This window comes from Podarcis vaucheri, assembly GCF_965113315.1.
Source record: "Podarcis vaucheri genome assembly, chromosome: 9".
NCBI classification, from domain to species: domain Eukaryota; kingdom Metazoa; phylum Chordata; class Lepidosauria; order Squamata; family Lacertidae; genus Podarcis; species Podarcis vaucheri.
In genome coordinates, this window is record NC_138767.1 from 56,287,789 (window position 1) to 56,309,541 (window position 21,753).

General features: G+C 40.5%; 2 protein-coding genes across 14 annotated transcripts in view; one reads left to right on the plus strand and one right to left on the minus strand.

Moving 5' to 3' along the window:
* CRACD (capping protein inhibiting regulator of actin dynamics) overlaps nt 1-9,578 on the plus strand; it is a 118,056-nt gene extending 108,478 nt beyond the window's left edge. For all 4 annotated transcript variants that reach the window (XM_082238011.1, XM_082238012.1, XM_082238013.1 and 1 more), the window contains one exon: nt 5,408-9,578. In XM_082238011.1, the coding sequence (XP_082094137.1) occupies nt 5,408-5,568 (161 nt within the window). In that variant the 3' untranslated portion in view covers nt 5,569-9,578. The remainder of the gene's footprint in view (nt 1-5,407) is intronic.
* Nucleotides 1,778-21,753, minus strand: part of AASDH (aminoadipate-semialdehyde dehydrogenase) — a 30,647-nt gene continuing 10,671 nt past the window's right edge. For 7 of the 10 annotated variants that reach the window (XM_082238091.1, XM_082238095.1, XM_082238088.1 and 4 more), the window contains 8 exons: nt 21,021-21,193; nt 19,533-19,725; nt 18,450-18,565; nt 16,715-17,477; nt 15,892-16,055; nt 15,129-15,254; nt 14,273-14,404; nt 11,392-12,581 (listed from right to left, as the gene is read on the minus strand). In XM_082238091.1, coding sequence (XP_082094217.1) covers nt 12,192-12,581; nt 14,273-14,404; nt 15,129-15,254; nt 15,892-16,055; nt 16,715-17,477; nt 18,450-18,565; nt 19,533-19,725; nt 21,021-21,193 — 2,057 coding nt within the window. In that variant the 3' untranslated portion in view covers nt 11,392-12,191. Of the gene's footprint in view, nt 2,751-11,391; nt 12,582-14,272; nt 14,405-15,128; nt 15,255-15,891; nt 16,056-16,714; nt 17,478-18,449; nt 18,566-19,532; nt 19,726-21,020; nt 21,194-21,753 lie in introns of those variants that run through there. The other 3 variants (XM_082238093.1, XM_082238094.1, XR_014223510.1) reach the window with 3 other exon arrangements.

Sequence of the window (21,753 nt, forward strand, 5' to 3'; positions counted from 1 at the left end):
TGGAGCTGAATACCCATTTATCGACAAACTGGATGAATTCAGATTTTACAGCTTGGTTTGAATAGGCTGCATACTGCTCGTGGTTTGGAAAAAAAGGGAAATTCTGCCTTTCTCCTTTTGGAATTAGCAAATTCCTCTTGAAAATATGGCCTTTGATAGGTACGTGGCTGGATATAATGCTGGCAGATGGCTGAGAAAGCTGTTATACTAATGAATAATGCACTAGTATAATAAATACGTTGTTCCCTCTAGCGCACCGAAACCATTAAATTCCTAGATTATACTGCCTAATTACTGCTTCTTTTGTGTGACTCTTAAACTGTGCCTTTAAAACCTGCAGGCTGATTAGCTGCTAGAAACAAGAGGGGCAATGAATTTTATTTCATGGTAGGGTAACACACAAGGGTGGCAAGGGGGAGTAAAATTTTATGTACACCATATTATTTACTATTGCAAGCCTTGTTCACATGATAGAGCCATAGCTTTGGAAACCATTTATTTTTGTGGAGGAGATAAAAGAAGCACTTTTCTTCTGCCTTTCCCTCATCTATTCTAGGGTTGAGCTCTGGCATTAAAAACTGATACCATGGCTGTTGGTTTTGATATCAACAACTTATAATGCTTAGAACTTTTCTCAGGATAATAACGTTGTGGGAAACCAATTAGCTCCTGTTTCAAGATGGGTGGCAAAAGTTAGGAAGGAGGGATTCTGTGTTCTTTCCAAAAGGGAGATAGATCTGGGAGGGTTGCGGTTTTTTCCAGGGAACTCTAAATCAAGGAGAGAACGGACTACTCCACAAGCTGAATGTATGGCGTTCTCACACACACCCTCATTCCACATCGACTCCTTGCACCTGAGGTAGGAGCAATCCAGACATGGAAACCTGATTTCTCATGCAGATTGCTCCTTGTATCATTAATTTGTGTGTGCGTCTTCAGTTTCCTCTGTGAGGAAGAGCAGAAATTGCTTCCACATGCAGAAAGTTGGGACTGCTTAACTGAAACCTGGTATCTCCTTTTGTTGCCACAGCTTATGCAGAGTAAAGATGGGTGGATGAATTGTTAATGTGAATATTTCTGCATTTTTGCTGCATTGATGACTTGTCAGGTTTTGAGTCTGTTCGGTGTACATGCTATAAATAAAATGCTACACACACAAAAAAAACCAAGACAAGAAGGGCAAACGTGCCTGAGAAAACAATAAAAGGGGGTGAGCCCTCATCACACCCCAAAGACACAACCCAAATAGCCAATCCCTTTTGCTGTTTCCTCGCTGACAGCACACACCCACACCCACCCACGCCGTTTACCTTCCCACCGGAGCGGTACCTATTTATCTATTTGCACTTTGATGTGCTTTCAAACTGCTAGGTTGGCAGGAGCAGGGACTGAGCAACGGGAGCTCACCCCGTCGCGGGGATTCGAACTGCCGACCTTCTGATCGGCAAGTCCTAGGCTCTGTGGTTTAACCCACAGCGCCACCCACGTCCCAAAGACACAACCCAAATAGCCAATCCCTTTTAGTGTTTCCTTGCTGACAGCGCGCGCACACACACACACACACACACACATATCCCTGGCAGGCTGGTCTTAGATTGCCACTTTTCCAGCACCAATGCAATGGGGGCTGGTTTGGGGAGTGCACTGAAGAGTTACAGCCATGCGGACTGATGGCCAGCAGGCTCCTTGGGACCTAGTCCTGATGAAAATGCCTCTCAGAAACAACAGCCTCTTGGAGGCAGCGCTGTTTTTACATGGGGAGAAGGCAGGGCGTCTGATGTCACCCAGTACCAGTGCCTCTCTCCGCTCCCCTCTCTTCCAGCCACCTGCCTCACCCTACTTGCATCCTTAGAATTATATACTTATTACCCCCCGAAGCTCAGAATATTGTTTGAAAACTAACGTATGTTGGAGTATTTGGATGTAAAGCTCATTCAGTGGGTGCAGCGAGGAAACAGGGTATTTCAGCCCTGCTATAAAAGCTTTTGAAATCTACCAATCTCTCAAACGTTAAAGAGTCAAAAGGAGTCAGATTCTGCGGGCTTAGAATTCCTACTGGTAAAAAAATAGGTCAGAGAAATGCAAGACTAATTATGGTTTCTCCCAAAAGCATGCTGTATCTTTCCAAAGGTTTTGTTTTTCAAGGTTACAGATGTCTTTGAAGAGATGATGATGAAACGGAGAGATAATCTGTGCAGGAAGTAAAGTTCCTCAGAAAAGGAAATTCTGTTTTGTGTTATTTACTGTTTACTAACTGCCGTATATCTGGCAGTGCATGGGAATTCTAAGGCACCAAAAAATTTCAGTGCAATTTTGAAAGGTTCAGTCTGCCATCTTAATTCAAAATGGCAGCCAACAATATCCAAATATAGGTGAAAACCTGCTCCCTGAGGAGCAAGATTTGGTTCCACAATCTCAAGAGATGTCCCAGTGTACAGTGAACAATTTTCCAAAGCATTTAAAAATATTTTTACAATATCCACCCCCCACCCCAGTTCTTGCTTCCTAATGATACAGTTGATCATATACGGCATGTAACATGAAGTCTCCATTTCCCGTGGTTCTCTCTCCCACCTTCGGGGGGAACATTAGCCAAAATCAAAACATAAGTCACATTTGCCACAGTTTGTCTTAAGCATGATTTAATCATGAATGTCTCTCTCCATCCTGGGTAGATACACGACTCCCCCTTCCTGCACAGTCCCTGCCCAATTCAAAAAAAGTCCTCCTGTGATTTGTCATGTCTGTACCTTGAGAATAAGTCCAACTCCAATTAACGAATTTTGTTTCCAACACTGACTTAGTATACCAGCCCTAAAATAACCATTAACAAATATAAGTAGGAAACTTTTCATTAGTATAGCATGTCAGCAAGGTAGGCAGTCCTCTCCTTAGGAGTATAATGTTTTTTGAAAGAATTCGTGCCCAACAAACTTAGATGAGAAAGTAGGGTGAATGGTTCGAATCCCTTTATGCTGTCCACAGCTATAAATTCAGCTTCCAATGATGACCGCTTCTGCAGCTTCAGATTAATTAAATTTTATGCATTGCTGTGGCCATGCAAAGGACAGGTGATGGAGAAATGTTTCAAAATTATTTTCCCCGATTTTAGGCTTTTGTGGCAATCTACTGCTTTAAGGAACTCTTGATCCCCTGGTACGCACCAATTTTTTTAGTTAGTGTATATATGTGTGGTGGTGCATGTGCTCTGAATGCAGGGCTGCTTGATCATCGGGTATTGTTCCAAAAGCTGAAATTCTTGGATTCTGCTTTGACTTAATGTTACCCTTGAGTCGAGGAAGATCTGAACAGTTATCTTTTATTTTCTTACACAAATCCTCCTAAAGTTTAAGAGAAGCCTGAAACAGGACTCAACAGACATGGAACTTCTTCTCAACTGCCACAAAAGTCCTTCCTTTTCGAGTAAGGACTTGGTTTTCTTTTCTTTTTTTATAAGATATTTATTAAAGTTTCAAAAATAAAAAAAGAAGTCACAATAGTAATAATAAGAACAAAAAAAGAAGAAGAAAAAAGAAAGAAAATACAAAATACAAAAAAGTAAAAACAATTAAAAACAAATCAATCTTTCCATGTCTTGTCTTTCATTCACTTGTTTCCCTGACCTCCTCACACCTCCCCTTTTTTGTATTCCAGTTCAGTAAGTTAATTCAGCAAATCCTTTCCCTCTTTGTTTTTATCTTAGACCTTTGTCTTAATATGTAATAACTGTATATTCTCATCTGTTAGCAGTCCATTTTTACATACTCCTTGTAGCATTACTACTAAAAACCCCTTAGCTTCATTCCAACATCGTTCTAACATTCATTAATTTTACAGTATTTCTGTAGATAATCTTTAAATTTCTTCCAATCTTCCTCCACCAACTCTTCTCCCTGGTCTCGGATTCTGCCAGTCATTTCCGCCAGTTCCATATAGTCCATCACCTTCATCTGCCATTCTTCCAGGGTGGGTAGATCTTGTGTCTTCCAGTACTTTGCAATAAGAATTATTCCTGCTGTTGTGGCATACATAAAGAAAGTTCTATCCTTCCTTGGCACCAATTGGCCGACTATGCCCAGGAGAAAGGCCTCTGGTTTCTTCAGGAAGGTATATTTAAATACCTTTTTCATTTCATTATAGATCATCTCCCAGAAAGCCTTAATCCTTGGGCACATCCACCAAAGGTGAAAGAATGTACCCTCAGTTTCTTTGCATTTCCAACATTTATTATCGGGCAAATGATAAATTTTTGCAAGCTTGACTGGGGTCATGTACCACCTGTATATCATTTTCATAATATTCTCTCTTAAGGCATTGCATGCTGTAAACTTCATATCTGTGGTCCATAACTGTTCCCAGTCAGCCATCATAATGTTATGTCCAACATCTTGTGCCCATTTAATCATAACAGATTTCACTGTTTCATCTGGAGTATTCCATTTCAACAGCAAGTTATACATTCTTGACAAATTCCTAACTTTAGGATCTAACAGTTCTGTTTCCAGTTTTGATTTTTCCACCTGGAAACCAATTTTCTTGTCCGAATTGTATGCCTCCATTATTTCATAATAATGAAGCCAATCTCACACTTTATTTTTTAGTTTTTCAAAGCTCTGCAATTTCAATTTATCTCCCTCTTGTTCTAGGATTTCCCAATATTTCGGCCATTTGGCCTCCATATTGAGCTTTTTCTGAGCCTTCGCTTCCATCGGTGACAGCCACCTTGGAGTTTTATTTTCAAGTAGATACTTATATCTTGTCCAGACATTAAACAATGCTTTCCTGACAATATGGTTTTTTAATGCTTTATGTGCTTTGACCTTATCATACCACAAATATGCATGCCACCCAAATACATTGTTAAAACCTTCTAAGTCCAAAATGTCTGTGTTTTCAAGAAGCAGCCATTCTCTCAGCCAACAAAATGCGGCTGATTCATAGTAAAGTTTAAAGTCTGGCAGGGCAAATCCACCTCTTTCAGGACTTGGTTTTCACTTAAAGAGTCAGAATTTACTAACCAACAGTAAAGACAAAGTCTAGATTGAGGCAGGCTCAGTTTACCTTCCCCAGTGATAACACTGAACACTTTATAAAATGGAAGAAACCCACATAGCTAGGGCACCATGGAGGAGGGAGTGGTTATTCCTCAGAAACACCTATAACTCTGGCTGTTATGAATTATTTTAAAAAGGAATAAGAATGCACTTCAAGTATATCTCCCTTTTTCCAGTTCAATCTTGGGCAGGCATTTGAATTTTGCTGTGAAATCTTTGCTCTCTCCAACTTTCTTGCCTGCCTATTAAAATGGCTCTCCTGCCACACTGAACATGCACATGACAGTGTTTCTGGTAGGTTTCTGCCATTTTACTTTGCAGTGATGGATCTTTTTCTTTTTCTTCATTAACAGTGGAGATCTCAGATTCTCTTCCACCGTCACCCTTGACTAAAGAAGTCACTAAGAGATTCTCCACGCCAGAAGCGAATCCGGTGTCGACAGAACCTGCCTGGCTGGCCTTAGCCAAGCGGAAAGCAAAAGCCTGGAGTGACTGTCCCCAAATCATTAAGTAAACGATAATGGTTTTGCTCTTTTTCTGTTGTTTATTAATTGCTCTCTCCTCTTTATTTATATTTTCACATGACAGAACCAACTGGGACAAACATAAGTGCATATCCTGAAGGATGAAGAACATTTTTAACAGTTTTACCCATTTTTCCTGGCTCACTGCAGATTTCACCTACATTTTAGAATCTTTTGCATCGAAAATCTAGGGACTATGGAATAGAGGTTTAGGCACAAAGCTCAAGTTTCATCTCTCTTGAAAGCATATGGATGTTATGTGTTAGGGGTTCATATCACTTTATGGATCAGTGCCGAAATGTTCCTGAATTTTGGCTCTGATGGTATGGATTTCCATTTGTGTTTTCTTTTATATGTTGCTGCAAAGCAGATATTCCAGCCACTTAAGCTGCTAAAATGAATGTAATGCTCATGTTGTTTCCACTTTTGAATGGAGAAAGTAATACCATTTACTGATAAATTTATAAATCTCTACAGGATTCTGGAAGACCTGCCTTAGTAGTAGTAAAGAGAGTATACTATGATTACCTTTTCTAAATGTTGCAAATGATTTATGGATGAATTTAAAATAATTAAGTTCAGCTTGTGACTGATGAAAGCACCGATACGCCCAGTCCTACCATAGAGTTTGCAATATAGTAGCGTCTCTCAGTTTGGAGCTATTAATGGAGTTAGCTCTTCTGTAATGAGAACCCATCAAGATATTTTCACAAATTCAGTATTTTGTTTTAAAACGCTTAATTGTGACAAAAAATGCCTTTATCAGCTGCTTCTAACTGGAAATAGATATAAATAATTAACATGCTGAAACAGGGTGGCATCAAATATGCATTTTCCTGCAATGATTCTCCAAACCATGCAGAAGCTCTCATGCAAAATCCATTACAATATTTTCACTGCCATTGTGTGCAGAAGTAAGCTATACACCTCCATCTTTCAGTGATTGGTCGCACGGCACAGATAAAAATAGGATTAAAAGCACATGTGAAGGCAGGACGACCACAAACACTAATCTTTCAAATTATACATAATTTAAATATTATACAAAAACCCACTTAGCCATGTACTGTAACTATCCCTATGCCTAAATGATTGCATATTAGGAACCCAAAATATTAACAAAAGGAGACATGATTCCAGCTTTGTGAAAATGGGGGATTTTTGAACTGCAGGAACTAGACTGTTTGGACTTCATTCTTATGGACCTTAGATTGCATATTCTCAGGAAAATAATTGTTTTCTGTACTTAATTAGCACTTTGATTTTCAACATCTGTGCCGGCATATCTGCATGTTACGCTGGCAGAACATGACTTCAGCACTTTTGTTAATGGCATGTTTTAAAAATATGTAGTTGCTGTTAGATACTCGGTACAGGAAGTCGTAGAACAGACTTCAGATTGTAAATCTGGCTAAAGAACATTGCAGGGATAAGTGTAATTTATTTGCATGTAAGTCTTATTCCCCTTTAAATCTTTTTATCTCTAAAATGTGGAGGAAACAGTGATGTGTTTTTATGGTTACTTTTAAAATTGCTTCAAATTCAAGGATCACCAAATAGGTCTACAAGGTATGGAATTCAGATTGTTCCAGTAGATATGAACTGGTTTAAACAGAACTTCAGTTTGCCTGGTTTGTGGATTCTACATCAAATGGGGTCTTCTAACTATTCCACCTAAAACTAGTTATATTTTTTAAGCCTTTTTTGTTTATAAGAGGCAAAGGTGCATTTTGATTAACTAATGGCTAATTCAACAGGATCCCTCATAGTACCACATTTGTTTTGCCAGAATAATGGAAGAACTCAATAATTAATCCAAGGAACATTTTGAGAACTGCAGTTCTGCTCCAGAGTACATTTTTTAAAGGCAGCAGATGCTGTTAATGAATAGGCATCCTACAGAGGAAACAAAAGGTCAGTTGTGTTTCTGTAAAATTGCAAGCACAAAGGGGTTTTGGCAGTTATGTAGCTGCTATACGAAGCGATGTCCATGTGGTTATTGGGCTATCAGTGTTGTTTTTGGTTTCATATTTAAATTCAAACCATAAGCGTTTCTAAATAACCCATCAATTTCAGGATTATTACAAATGTTTAAGGCAAAAGCAGCCTTTAGGATTTCGTGGGAATCAAGTTCATAAAAGAGCCAGTTACTAGAAGAACTGAAAACAGCTCATATGCTTCCACTTAAGCAGCAAAGATTTCAACCAATATAACAGGTATGTTGAGGCTTTTTGTTTAACCCATGGCACAAATACCTACGTAATACAAGCACAGATGGGGCTCCTTCTGGCCAGCAGGGACATGATGGGGAAAGTCTGTTTGTGGATGTCCATCTCATGCAAAACTTACTGGTGACCCTCCTTTATTTTAGAGAGAGGTAACCTGCTGACAACAGGAAGAGGTCCTGCTGAATGGGGAATAAGTAGCACATAGTACAGCCTGTATATAAAGAAAGTACAGGCCTGCCTTGATTGGTGCAGAAGCCTCTTGCTGGTGGCAGAAAATGTTTTTTTAAAGCACGCTTAATCTAATAGTGCTTAAACCTGGAATTGCATAAACTGCAATTACAACTTTGTTTCCTCAAATCCATTTCCAAGAATGTTTGGGAATAGGAGAGCAGGAAAGGTGAATGTGGGGGTTGAAAACTGGAGAGTTGGGTGGGATGAAAAATAATTTTAGGGGGAAAGGTGCTACTTGCATGATAAAAGGGGGGGAAAGACCTACCAAATAATTCTAGACACACTGTTAGCATAGAGCGTATAGTAAGTAAATAGTTCAAAAGCTTCAGAAGCAAAGTGTTTTCAAGCATGAGGGGGTCTAGTGTACGAAAATAGTATTCAGAGGCTCTGATCCAGAGAACCAAGGAAACCAGAAGGCTGTGTATCCCCTGCTGCTGTTAAAGTGTTCAACAGGAATACCATCAGCATTGATAGCCCAGAGCATACTGTAGGCAGTAAGGGACACCTGGGAGGAACCCACTTTCCCTTCAGACTACGTTACACATGATCAGGTTATCAGACGGCGTATTGGTTACACTGCAAGGTGTGCTGCCCCTGCAGATATTTCCCCAGTCATTTGATGGGGGAGGGGGGTGTCCAAAGCAGCACTCTGTTGCATTTATAGGAAGGGGAAACCCATTTCCATTCATGAATCAGTATCTGGATCAGAGTTGGGGGTATGTACAATATTGGTTTGGAAACCTTTTTTAGAAGCCTATATTTTCAACCTTTTCATTTCATGTAAAAGTCAACTTGAAAATTTTGCACTAAATACCAATGAAGTGTTACTTTGCTTAAGCTCTGTCACAGCCTTTCTACTGAACCAACATGACATTTATTCAAAACACTTAAAAAACTGATTTCTGACCACTATGTAGAATATGGTCTCAACTTTTGGTGGCGGTGGAGTAACTTATATACAAAAGACTTAAGCTACAGGAAGTTAATCATATCCAAGTTCTGTTGAAATTAATAGGGCTTAAGCCAGTTATGAAAACTTTGTTGTATTGATTTCAACAGGAGTTGGGCATCACTAACGTTTGGGAACAAAATATTATTTCTGAGGTTACAGATGCTTAACCTCTGTTGTTCATATAGTGGTGTATAAAATTATGAACAAATGTACAATTGTGGGGTTTTGTTTTGTGTACTTTTTTAATTTTTCAAATGTTTTAAAGTGCAATTGTTTCTTATACTAATGTCATTTTAATTCCTATTAAATTATAATCTGCTGAAAGTTATCAGAAGATGTACGTATTCATTGTCTTTTTGTTACAAATGTCAGGTTTATCTTCTAAGAAAAGCCTGAATTGCTATAGGTATCTAATTATGTGTTTTTACCAACAATAAAACCTAAGTAAAATGATCTATGACTACGGGATATATTAGTGCAATTTCTCTTTTTGGTTTTTGATCGTCAAATTTTAATGTAAATGGTTAATCACGGAAAATTTGTTCTATTTCAATAAAAAAAGACAAGTGTTTATGTAGCTTTGAAAGTACTTTTTATTTATGTTCTCATTTATGGGTTATTCATTGCTGCTTGTTTTTTTAAGGATACATGAAAAGGTTTAACAAGAAGTTCGTTCCTGTTGGTGATAATTCAGGGGGAAAACAGTGAGTTGTACTGCCATAAATGGAACTTTCCCTACCCACCCCATCCACCCACCCCATCCCCCCACCCCGGTGTGTCCCTAAAATCTGCTTTATGGGCTTGGAGAATTTAGAAGCAGATTAGGATGGCATGGAGAGTTACAATGAGGAAGACAGGAAAGGAAAGTCATGCCTTGTCTGCTCCCATGACATTAGATACCTCCCTGTGATCTTCACTCAAAAAATCATCCATAACTGTTAAGAGCACCTATATGGAGGTAGATATCACCTTTTTAAAAATGTCCTGTATGCTATGCATGATCCTTATAGCATGTAATAGAAAGAGCGCTTTGTTTCACAACATTAGCACTTTGATTTTCAACATCTACTGTATTTTTCGCTCTATAGGACGCACTTTTCCCCCTCCAAAAATGAAGGGGAAATGTGTATGCGTCCTATGGAGTGAATGCAGGGGGGGAGGCAGCCAGGAAAAGCCCCCAAAAGCTCTGCACGGCTCTTGCGTGCTTTTCCTCAGGAGGGACAAGGGACTGACGCGGCCAGTCAGTCCCTTCTCCCTCCTTGTAGAAAAGCCCACAGGAGCCGCGCAGCTCCTGTGGGCTTTTGCACAAGGTGGGGGTATTGCCATAGCCGCGCGCCACCTCACCAGCCAGGAGAGCGTGCGCGGGGCTAAAGAAGCCATAGCCCTGGTCCCCGGCAGCCCCGAGAAGCTTGCGGAGCAACGGGAAGGCTGTGCGCCTTTCCGCTACTCTCCGACCTGCTCTTTGGGGCTGGCAGTGGGCTTCCCCCCGCCAGCCCCAAAGAGCAGGTCAAAAGGAACCTGAAGCCTGGAGAGCGAGAGGGGTCGGTGCGCACTCTCCAGGCTTCCAAGGTAGCCTCCTGAAGGCAGCTGAACGCACCTTGAACGACACCTTGTTTTAGAGGGGGGAAATTCTCCCCCTCTCTGCGCAGCGCCTCCTGCCGCTTCGCTGAAGGGGCGCTGGGCAGAGAGGGGGAGATTTTTTTTTCCTTGTTCTCCCCCCTCTAAGACAAGGTGCGTCCTATGGTCGGGTGCGCCCTATAGAGCGAAAAATACAGTACCTGTTTTCTGGAACAAATGTAAACTTCTATTTTGTCATTTGCACATTACAGAAATGAGCCAAAGCAGCACTAAGTGTCCTGCCAGCACAAGGATTCCTGTTTGGCAACAGGGCTTCCCTCTCTTCCCCCTAAATCTCCTCTGGTGCTTCCCTCAACCCTCAAGCAGATTTACAGAGGGTGCAGGTGTCTGTGCGGGGGAAGAAGAGGCAAGAAGTCCTGTTGTGCAAGCAGCAATCCTTGTGCTGGTGGGACACTTATCCCCGCACATATATCGGTATTGCAATATATGATAAAAAGTTAAACAGTGAACCCTATCAGCTCATCCATTCCTGCAATTTTCAGTACTTTTCTATCACTGTTGGGGGTTGATGCTGCTCTCAAATAAAAAGCTCAAGCCATGTTTTCGAAATGCTTTGTAATAGCAAATCCATAATTTCAAATGACTTTTTCTTAAATATCATATGCTGCCTTTTGGGGGGATCAAAATTATTCCACATTCTAAAGTGCCCTGGTAAAATATAGTATGGCATCTAACACAGCCATGGTCAGTACATTTTAATATATTAGCCAGTGATGACCATGGCTATTAAAATAGATTTATGTAAAGTACACAAGTAAATGTAAAGCTGGGGTTTAAATTAAGATGATTTTGCACTGAAGGCAAGGTTTTCTATTTTGTACTAGGCCTGGGCAATGTATTGATTGATAACATTGCCCAGGGCCAGACCACAATGGCCGCTTCACCTGGCAGTATATTGCGGGTGAAACTGCCGCTGCTGGGTCCCTCTGCCACCAGCGGGTGAGGGAGAAATGAGCTGCAGCAGAGGTTTCACCACTGGGTGAATCAGCCATTGCACTCTGGCCCTCATACTGCTGACAGAGGAGCAAGCTACATTTGTTCCCCCCTTGCTGCCTGCAAAGGCAGATGGTTCCTTTGAACTTGTGGGGTGTGTGGCTGCCCACCCCTCAGCGGGGAAGTGTAGCAAGCCAGTGGTGGGGTTGGGGCTTCATTACACTTGGGGGGGTGAACGGGTTGCCTCAACCTCCTGGGAGAAAGAGGTAGCTCGCTGGACTTCCTCAAGTGTAACAGAGCCCCCACCTAAGCCAGAGGTGGGGTGCCTCCCTTAAACTTCTCTGTTGAAGGGCACAGGCATTGGGCTCGCTGAGCAGTGCAAACAAGTTGCATTGTCCCTGCCCGTGAGGCACTGGGGTGAAAGCTCCTCAGCTCCTCCGGTGAGAGCTGCAGCAGTTTTACCCCACACCTCACAGGCTGGGGCCAATGCGGCTTGTTTCAACATCATGGTGTATCGTCAGATCACAGTGCTTGGCTGGTGGTACACCGTGATGCTGAAAACCTAACACCACCCAGCCCTATTTTGTACAAGCAAAATTAAAAATATCCAAAAAGGGAAATTTTAGGCACCTTATTTGGTTTTAGAACCACATAAATCAAAGCAATAAATATAATTATTTCTACAGCCTACAATGAGCGTTGTTCCCCATACAACAGGAGATGAGAACACTTCTCCTGGAAGCTTCTCTTCACCTTCTACCAAGCCAGTCTTGGCATTCAAGATCCATATTCTGCCATCTGTGGATGCCACTGCCAGAAGTGTTTCACCTTGTAAGGCATGATGATGGAAAACAAATGGAATTGCATATACAGTTGATGTTGTTTCAAATTTCCACAATAAATTACCTTCTGTACTACAGCAGTAAGTAAAGTTGTCATGGGATCCAAAAAATATATCGCTGGAAAAATCTGAAATACATGGCGATGAAAAAATTGGTCCATTGCTGGAAAACTTCCATACCTGCGTGACAATATCGAGAAATTAAATAAGTTATTGAAATTTCTATTACTGTCAGCCACATGTTTAACTGCTGCCACAAATAAGTGCCTACCTTTGTACCTCCTCACAAATAACTTTACAAATTATACAATTTGAGGCCTATTCCAGCAGACTCACCTTTTTCATTTCACCCACATGCATTCATTAAGATATTCACAGCTCAAGCAGTACAGAGCTTTCATACCACCTCATACATATTTGCATATATTCCATATATTCAGCTGCCAAGTCCTCAACTGAAACCTAAAGTGAAGCACCTCCAAGTACATGCATGTGTGAATTAGGGCTTGAAGATGAAGTCACAAGAGTCCAACTAAAAAACTCAAAAGTGCTATCACTCCCAAGAACTGCAGCTGATAGCAAAACCAGTCCCCCCCCCTACAAAAATAAAATAAAATCGTAGTAGAGTCATCCTCTCACCCCACTAAGCACAATGCCCAGAGTGATCTTGACGGCAAAATCAAGGAAGAAATGCTGTAGCTATGGATAACTCACACAAACTGGGTAGATGCATGTTCCAGATATGACTAAGGCAAAATTTCTAGATGTCCTAGAACAAGTTGGTCTTGGAACCAAGAACTAGGGACTTGACCTTATAGTAAATCCTAGGTGGACCCAAGGACTTTGGGTGAGATGGAAGTGTTGAACTGACTAGAAACAGCGAAGACGGCGCTTACAAACTCAACATGTATGTAAAGAGACTTCTCAAAGTTATAACAGTCCTTGGCTCAAAGAAGTATCAAAATGCACATGTTGAGATAAATTATGCTTATAAATACATATTTAGGTATTAAAATCAAAGATTAAAGCAGAACAGTCTTATGGACTAGAAAGATACTGAAATGATAATCCAGTTAGGTTACCACTATCAGCTCTAGTAAACTGCTAGAAAGCATTATCAGGTGTGCAATCCTATACAGATTTACCTGGAAAAGGCCCCACTGAACTCAATGGGACTTGCCTCTGGGTAGACATGTATATGACTGCACTGTGGGTTTTGAATAATCACGTGGCTTCTGCAAAGATAAGTCCTGTCTCACTAACCTCCTGGAATTTTCCAGCTCTAGTCTGGAAGATACTGCATACATCAAATTTCAAGAAAACGTATGGAGCAGCTTCCAGCAAGGTCCCCCAGCTGATCTCATCTTTCCAAGGCTTCCATCCTCAGTCAGGAGCCCACTTGAGAAGACCTTTGGAGATGCATATCAGGCAGGCTATAAGCTAGCCTGCATTGTGCTTTCAAGGGCATTCCAATGATCCCCACTGTATCAAGTTCTTCCTGCTAGAAATGCTACTGGGCTCCACTGCCAGAAGGAGGAATTTGTCTGAACCTGCTCCAACGGTGGTGATAACCTGCACCAGCTGTGGGCTCTATGGAAGTAACTGGTGGACCACATTTGGCTTGTGGGCCAAAACTTCCCAATCCTTAGTAATGTGACGCATTTTGGAGCAAAAATGACATGAAGGCAATAGCAGACATGCCTGGCCCCTGTGTTAAACAGGATGCTGGACTAGACAGACCTTTTCTCTGCTCCATTGTGACTCTTCTTCCTTCTTAACTTGTGAAAAACAGATTTACATAGCACAAGCTCCTTTGGGCCAGTTATGGATGCTATAAGGAGTGAATTGAGTTAATAAAGACAGATGCTTACCTTTTCTCCAAAGTGGCTAAAGCAATATAAATTTCCATCCACACATCCTACACATACAAAGTCCTTGTTGCAATGTGGTGATGAGAAGATAGGTTTTCCGCAAAAGCTCTTCCAGATTGCATTCCCCGTAATCTGAAAATGCATGCGTGAAATGCATTGTTTTAGAGCTTCAGCTAATGGGAAAATGACGCAGCTGGCCAAAGACATAGAAGTATCTGATACTAGGAAAATGAGAGAACGTTTTTCCTTTAGCATCTGAGTAACTGCTCCTATAACGAAGAGACTTCATTACTTAAATTCCAAATGGATTGGAATTAGAAGTAATGTCACTAACAGTATGAGGTATAAGTGACAAATGCAGTAACAAGTGAACTAGCACAGCTCTACGTGTTTCCCGACTTCACAGGCCCCAAGGTACATATTCTGCCATAAAATGGGAAGAACATACAACTGAAACAAGGCAATGCAATCAATCAAGTTAAGCAATTAGGGATGGTTCTCCTGTACTAGAAATATATGCTGCTGAAGAAACTGGCCACAGTTAAACTTGTCACCACCTTATAAATCACATAACTATACAAGAAGGGAAATGGTTCTGAACTGAGCCAATGGAATTAAACAAAAAAGTAGCTTTTTGATTCCCAAAGAAGTTCTGTTTGTGATGGTGTTTCTTGTGGTGAGTGTATGCTAACACAACATGCGTTATCAAAACAGTATGGAGGCTCCTCTGGGTTATTTCTCTCATCTCGCTGTCTCCCAAGCTACTGTTGCATCTACTATTACCTCTCCCCACCCTGAGTTATTAATTCTCCATTTGCATTATATCTGGACCATAAACAGCAATAAAGTTACATACTGGATTTACAGCTAGCAGCAGCCCTCCAAGTGTAGCAATATACAGGTGATGTGGTAACAGATTTAGGTGAGGAGAGGAAAATACAGCTCCAGCTTCACAGTGTAATTTCCAGACACACTCTTTCCTCTGTCAGCATAACAGAAAGACAAATGCAAGTTAATGATTCCATTGCTCAACTAAATGTTAAAGTGCAATACACGGTTTCAAAATTCTGCAAACTGGTACAGTGTTATCATGTGTTCCACTGTGGCAGAATCTTTGTGCTTAATTGGGATGATAATTATACCCAAAGTTGCAACCAGTTCATTATTACTATTCAGAACAAAAATATGGGGTTCACAGTTCTACCTCATAAACAGCATTAGACACATTCAGCAGCAGTAGGCAGATAACTGCTAACTGTTCAGCTAAAAAGGGGTGGTGTTGCATGCTATACCGATTCTGTTGAGTGGTAACAATTATGGAAATAGTGGTGTGGTAAGAACTTTAAATGGCTACAGTGTTAGGGTTGTAAGCAGCAAATAAGCCGACCACATTTAAAGCAAGTCTAACGAACTGGGATTTTTAAAAGCCCGTAACAGCTGACGGTTTGTAGCTTTCAGTTTCTTACAGAGCTTGAGCTACATTTTACTAACTTGCGTTAAGACTGCAATTCTAAATTACCTAGAAGCTCCGCTAAAATCAAAGGGACTTGCTTTGCGCTATATCGATATAGGAGGCATTTTCATTATTTCTTATTGGCCAAACATTCATGACTACTTACATAAATATCTAAAGCGTATACATGACGGTCATGAGATCCAATGAAGACTACTCCTGTGGAAGGATCCACAGCTGGAGAACTTTTCACAGCATCCTCAGTCGCAAGTGTCCAGTGTGTTTCTCCATCACTCCTTCTGAGGACATATACCAACCCATTATAACATCCTGCAAATAATCACAGCCACAGAAAGCAGATATATTTGGATAGGCACTGAATTATTTAACTGTCCACAAAAATACTGAATTTTTGAAGTCCTTATATGCTTATCATTCATTCAAATACAGGAAGTCCATTCAAAACTTCCGTGGGATTCTTTATAAACTGGTCTCCATTGATGGGCACTGCTTTTCATACGCTGAGAAAACTACTAGCCCATGGAACATCCCACATTTATTTATTAGAATAAAAAAAGAACTAAATCAGCTACTGAACTATGAAGCGGTCTTAAAAAATCACTAGTTGTTCAGTTGCTGTAAGTTTTGATTAGAAGAGCAGTGGCTAAACTCTTTTGGCCCATGGACCTTATTCACTCTTGGCCAATGATGGGTGTAGCTAAAAGTAGGTATAGCCACACCACGGCCTTGTACATAAATATACAGGACATCTGACCTGATCTGTTTGTAACTGCCCCCTCCCCGCTGATCAAATGATCAACCAGCACCATGCCTTTCCTTGTTTTGTTTCTGCCACTGCCAAATTGGCTAAGGCCTTGAGGGAGAAAAGGAACAAAATTGCTTGGGGGAGCAGGTAAGACCTGCAGGCTGAGGGTTAGCCACCCCTCGCTTAGAATGCCAAAGGAAAGAGAAAAGCAATAAATACGTACCAACAACAAGAAAGTTTCCGCACCTAGATACGCAGGCGGACGACTCAATGCGATCTGCAAGGTTTCTCTCCCACTTGACTTTTCCTGAATATAGGTCAATTGCTTGAATCATGTGAGAATGTGATCCAATATACACAAAGGCAGATAATTTTTCGGTGACAACTAGTGGAGATGCATCTACACATTTGTTCAGGTCTGACTTCCATCTGAGATGCAACATTAACTTTTCAGCCGTTTGCCCAAGATTCTCATGTACAGGAGTGTTTAGTATAGAATCATCTTCTGCCATATTTGCGCTGCTAACAATTGTTTTATCCCGCACACTTGGCAAAACTTCGCTCTCCCCTGCTTGCTCTGTATTACTGTGGTTCTTCAAGGGGTCGCCCATAGACAACAACCGGTTTCCTCGGGTCACAGCAGTAAATCCAGCAATATTTGATTCAACTACTGGGGATCTTTCAGGTTTTAGCTGCACATACTTTTTACTGGGCTCCTCTCTGCTGCTTTCACTCGGCTTTCTTTTTACAGCATTGTTACAGCTTAATTTCAGGTTTTCACTTGGGAAAACTGTTTTTAAGATATGTCTGTAGACCTCTTCGATGGATCTACTGAGAATAATTTCCAGGAGGCCAGGGACAGGCTTGCCTACCATATGTTCAATTTCATCAAGGAACTGTAATGATCTTAAGGAATCCCCGCCACTGTGCAAAAACCGTGACTCTTTTAAAATGCTTGCGGATTCATCTGGGAAATTCAGAACAGCCTAGGGGGTGAAAGGAAGAAGCAAAACATGTAACACACACACTTTTGACTTTGATAATGCCTCTTTGCTTGCCTTGATGGAGCGGTGTGGGTGCGTGCATAAAAACCTTTGGCTTTTGCACAGCTGGAAGGCAGCATTTTGTACCAATGGTTCTGCCCACTTCTACTTCTGTTTTGTTTTGTTCAGTACTGGCACGTTGCCCCTGAAAGGTTGCCCATGTAGGAATGAAGTCCTTTTTATTTTATTTTAATAAAAGTGTTTACATTGCCTTTTATATACTGCAATATTAAGGTGGTCTACAATAAAGCATAAAACAATATAAAAAGAATACAAAACAATGATCAAAGTAGCTGGCCAGTCAAACTAAAATTGATTATCCAATTAAGTTCTGCCCATTAATTTCAGTATGAATAACATTGGATACAACCCGAAATCTTGGCTCACTCCAGATTTTTTTCTATAAAACAGGGCAAAACTTGTTGGGACGAAAGGAAAAGGAAGCAATTATTATTGCCCCTTTTCTCTTACACTGAAATAAGGAGACCCTTTCTCTGTGCTCACTTTATGCCAACAACCTGGGCCTGGGGTCTGAACTTAGCCAGGGGCATCTGCTGAAACAGAACAATATAATCAAACTGTGTGTACACATCCAGTTGGCAAGTACTGATATAGTTCTTTTAGTTTAGGAAATGGTTTTCTGAAAGTTTTGATAGATTAGATGGCAGCAAGCCAATCTGTTTGCTACAGTTGTTTACCAACATTTAAGCCTTCCAGGAGGGTGAGTAGGGGAGAGGGATAATTGTTTCCATATACCGTAATTATTGCAAAGCTGTAGTAAAACACCAAATTAATGTAGGGATTTGTAGTATATGCTGCACATGCCAAAAAATATTTAGACTATATTCCTCTCCCGCATTCCTAACATGTATGGAAACTCAATTGCTATGATACAGATGCAGCTTAAAACACTACCTTCCATAAATGCTGCAATCTCTCCCACAATTCATTCTCCTTCAGCTTACTGTCACATCTTCTAGAGTTCAAATGGCTGCCGTAAATCCTGTTCAGCTCAGACACATCCATTTTGCCTTTGTACAAAAGAAAAGGGTTTTTTAAAAAAAAAATTATATGAAAGGTAAGGATTTCAACATATTTGGTAAGGCTCAAAGTTTCATTAGGTACAAATAGGCATGCACATCTATTTTACTACAACACAGACCTCAAGGATGAAGTACACATTATGTTACCTACATTAGCAATCATGCTGTGTGTATTTTTAAAATAAAATTTCAGAAGCAATGGAAGGGGAATGAAAGTCACTGGAAGCACAGCATTGCTGGAGGTTTAAGTCTTCTAACCTCAGTTATGATCTTGGTAAACAAATCCTCAACTCTCACCTCCCAGCATGACAATAAGCATTAGGAAAAAACCTCACATTAATGCCCATGGGAGTTTCTTTCCTAATGCAATCCATGCTTGATGGAGGAGGAGTGGGGTGGTGGTGGTGATGGGGAGGGCTGCAGGAGATGTGTATGTATGCATAGACAACCACCCATCACAATTCAGGCTAGCTCTATGTGTTTAGTGAAGCTTTACATATAGCTTGTCCTTCAATCTATGTGGCAAACCAGTTCTGAGAGTGTCAAAACTGTTTCTTGTATGTCTGTTGCTCCAAGAAAAAGGAAAATAAAAGCTCTGAGAATGGTTCTGCTTTTGATGAGATTCACTAAAGAATTTGATACATTTGGCTTCTACACAACACTTAAATACAACATATACGTATACTGCTTGCAAAGTTACACTGCAATTATAGGACAGACTCCCCAAGGAGACCTGACAAGTGAGATTTCTATGTAATTGTTGCTGTCATGTTTAGACCTTTTTGTGTGTGTGCTTTTTTCAGACTTTCAAAACTTGGTATGCATTTATGTTTGCACTGCATCGGTCCTGCATGCGTTTTTAAATAATATACTTTCAATTTGAGCTGATTTTTAAAATGGAAGAGTGCTTAATATAAATTATTAAGGACATTTATTTAAATATAATTTATCTTACCATGTGATGTGAATGGTAAAGTGTCAATCAGCAAAACCTCATCTGGGACTGCATAGCTAGGAAGACGTTCCTGGAGTTTCTTTACAATGTCTCCTTTTTTAAAATTGCCTTTGGGCACAACAAACAGAATTAATTTTTCCAGTTGATACCATATCACAGCACATGTTTCCGCTTGACAGTAGCCTTCCGCAATCTGAAAAATAAATTAATTAATCTAGCAACAATTACAGAAAACTACAACTACAAGCAACATATAATGGAAGTAAATCAGATGCTTCTATTTTCCTCAACTCTTTCTTCATTTTATAATTCAAATCTAATTTAGTGACCATAAAAATTACTGCGCTGAAGAACGAGCAGAATATGTAATTTGAAAAGCTTGGTGGATGTTATTGCACTGCTGGACCTAGACAATGAGAGATGCATAAGCACTTTTTATTGAACTTCTATTCGTGTAGGAGTCTATAAATATTCCACTTACACAGAATGCTTGAAAGGTAGCTATTTGTCAGCTACAGAGAAAGGAAGGGAGGTGGGGAGAGAACAACGCTGGCAATGAATACAAATATTTTAATCATGAGATAGTCATATCACATGATGTGAATGGAAAGTAAATAAATACTGTTGGCTGTGAGTATTGTTTGATTTTTCCAGTATGACTGAAATAACTATCTTCCGGGAGGGGGGGGGGAGGCTAGGCCACTATTAACCAGAGAGAATAATTTTAGAGCTTCCAAATGCATCTTCTATTGGGCATTTTCTGTAGAACAATATTCTACACCGTGAAAAGAAGGTATTGAATCAATAGCAATCAAATAAGAGTTACTGAATACTCCTTACTATTTCAGAAAAGTACAAATACGGATGTACAAAAAAATAGAGAGGGATGAGTAGAGAAGACAACAACAGCCTTCCCACTAGTAACACAAGAAGCACAGGGCTCAAGCAGAAAGTCTTCAGTGGGGTATCTATGAAGCCAGCTACAAGGCCATGTACCACCTTCTGAAAGCAGACTGCTTGCTCCTCTTCAATGCCATCGCTATCAGAGGGTTTGTGTTTGTATGTTACTCTCTGTTACCAACATTCAAAGGCAGAATAAAGGTAGTATGCATGTGCAGCCCTCATTCCCCGCCAGAGTTGGTATGGGAATGGGGTCTAGATTTTTAAAGGCAGGATTTTCTTGCATATCCTGGGGAACCCTATTGTCTAGAGGGAACCCTTTCAATCAAGTCTCTTGCCCCCTTTTGCTGTCCACATGAATTACGAACTGGGGAAAGACCATCAAAAGGAACTGATCCCCAGGAAATATGTCACGATTCCATCTTGTACAACAATCTTGCTGCTCCAGTTGCCTATTTCGGACAGTCTTCAAGGGTAGCCCTATGTAGAGTTCATTGCAGCACTCCAGACTTGAGATGGATAGGACAAAGATCATGACCAGACTCTCTCAGTCTACCTAAGAACTTTGATAGTTATTTATTACATTACCTGCTGTACATATTCAATACTGAGGCGCTTGCCATGACGTTTAATTTGATTGTCCTTCCGCCCCAAGAATAACATTTCGGTATCCTTTACTCTTACAAAGTCTCCAGTTGCTCTCATTGTGGCCTTAGGTAGTGTTACTTCATCATTAAGAAAGCAGACACGTTCCTCACCTCCTGTTCAAAAAAAGATCATGCAGACCAAAGTGGTCCACAAGCAGACATCAAGAGCCAGAAAGATGCCTAAAGAGCAGATAAAAAAAGAAAAAGAAAAAGAAAGCAACAGATATGCCATCCAGCTGGGGGAAGGTAGAGTTTTTCAAAAAATACTGAAAATCTGAAACATTTACACTGGGTGACTAGAATGGATACAAAAAGCAACATCCTGCCTGATTATTTAAAATTTGGCTGATGCTGTCTTTAAAAAGTTGTCTTAGGATAATGACAACCAAAAATACCACATTTTAATTTGGATGTGCCAGTATGTTATGCCCAGCTAACAAGAACAGGAGATAACATGCTAGTTCAGACAAAAGACTATTTTTAAAACAAATGCCGATCTGCTTCCAGGCACCACTATCTATGTTAATCAAAAGCTTCAAGTCACCAGTAAATAAAATCACAGGGTTGTTCCCAGAAGTTCTAAACGCAGTTAATAATAAAATAAAAGCCCTGCTGGATCAGAGGAAAAGCCCACCTAGTCCAGCATCTTGTTTATAGTGCTGGTCAACCGAATG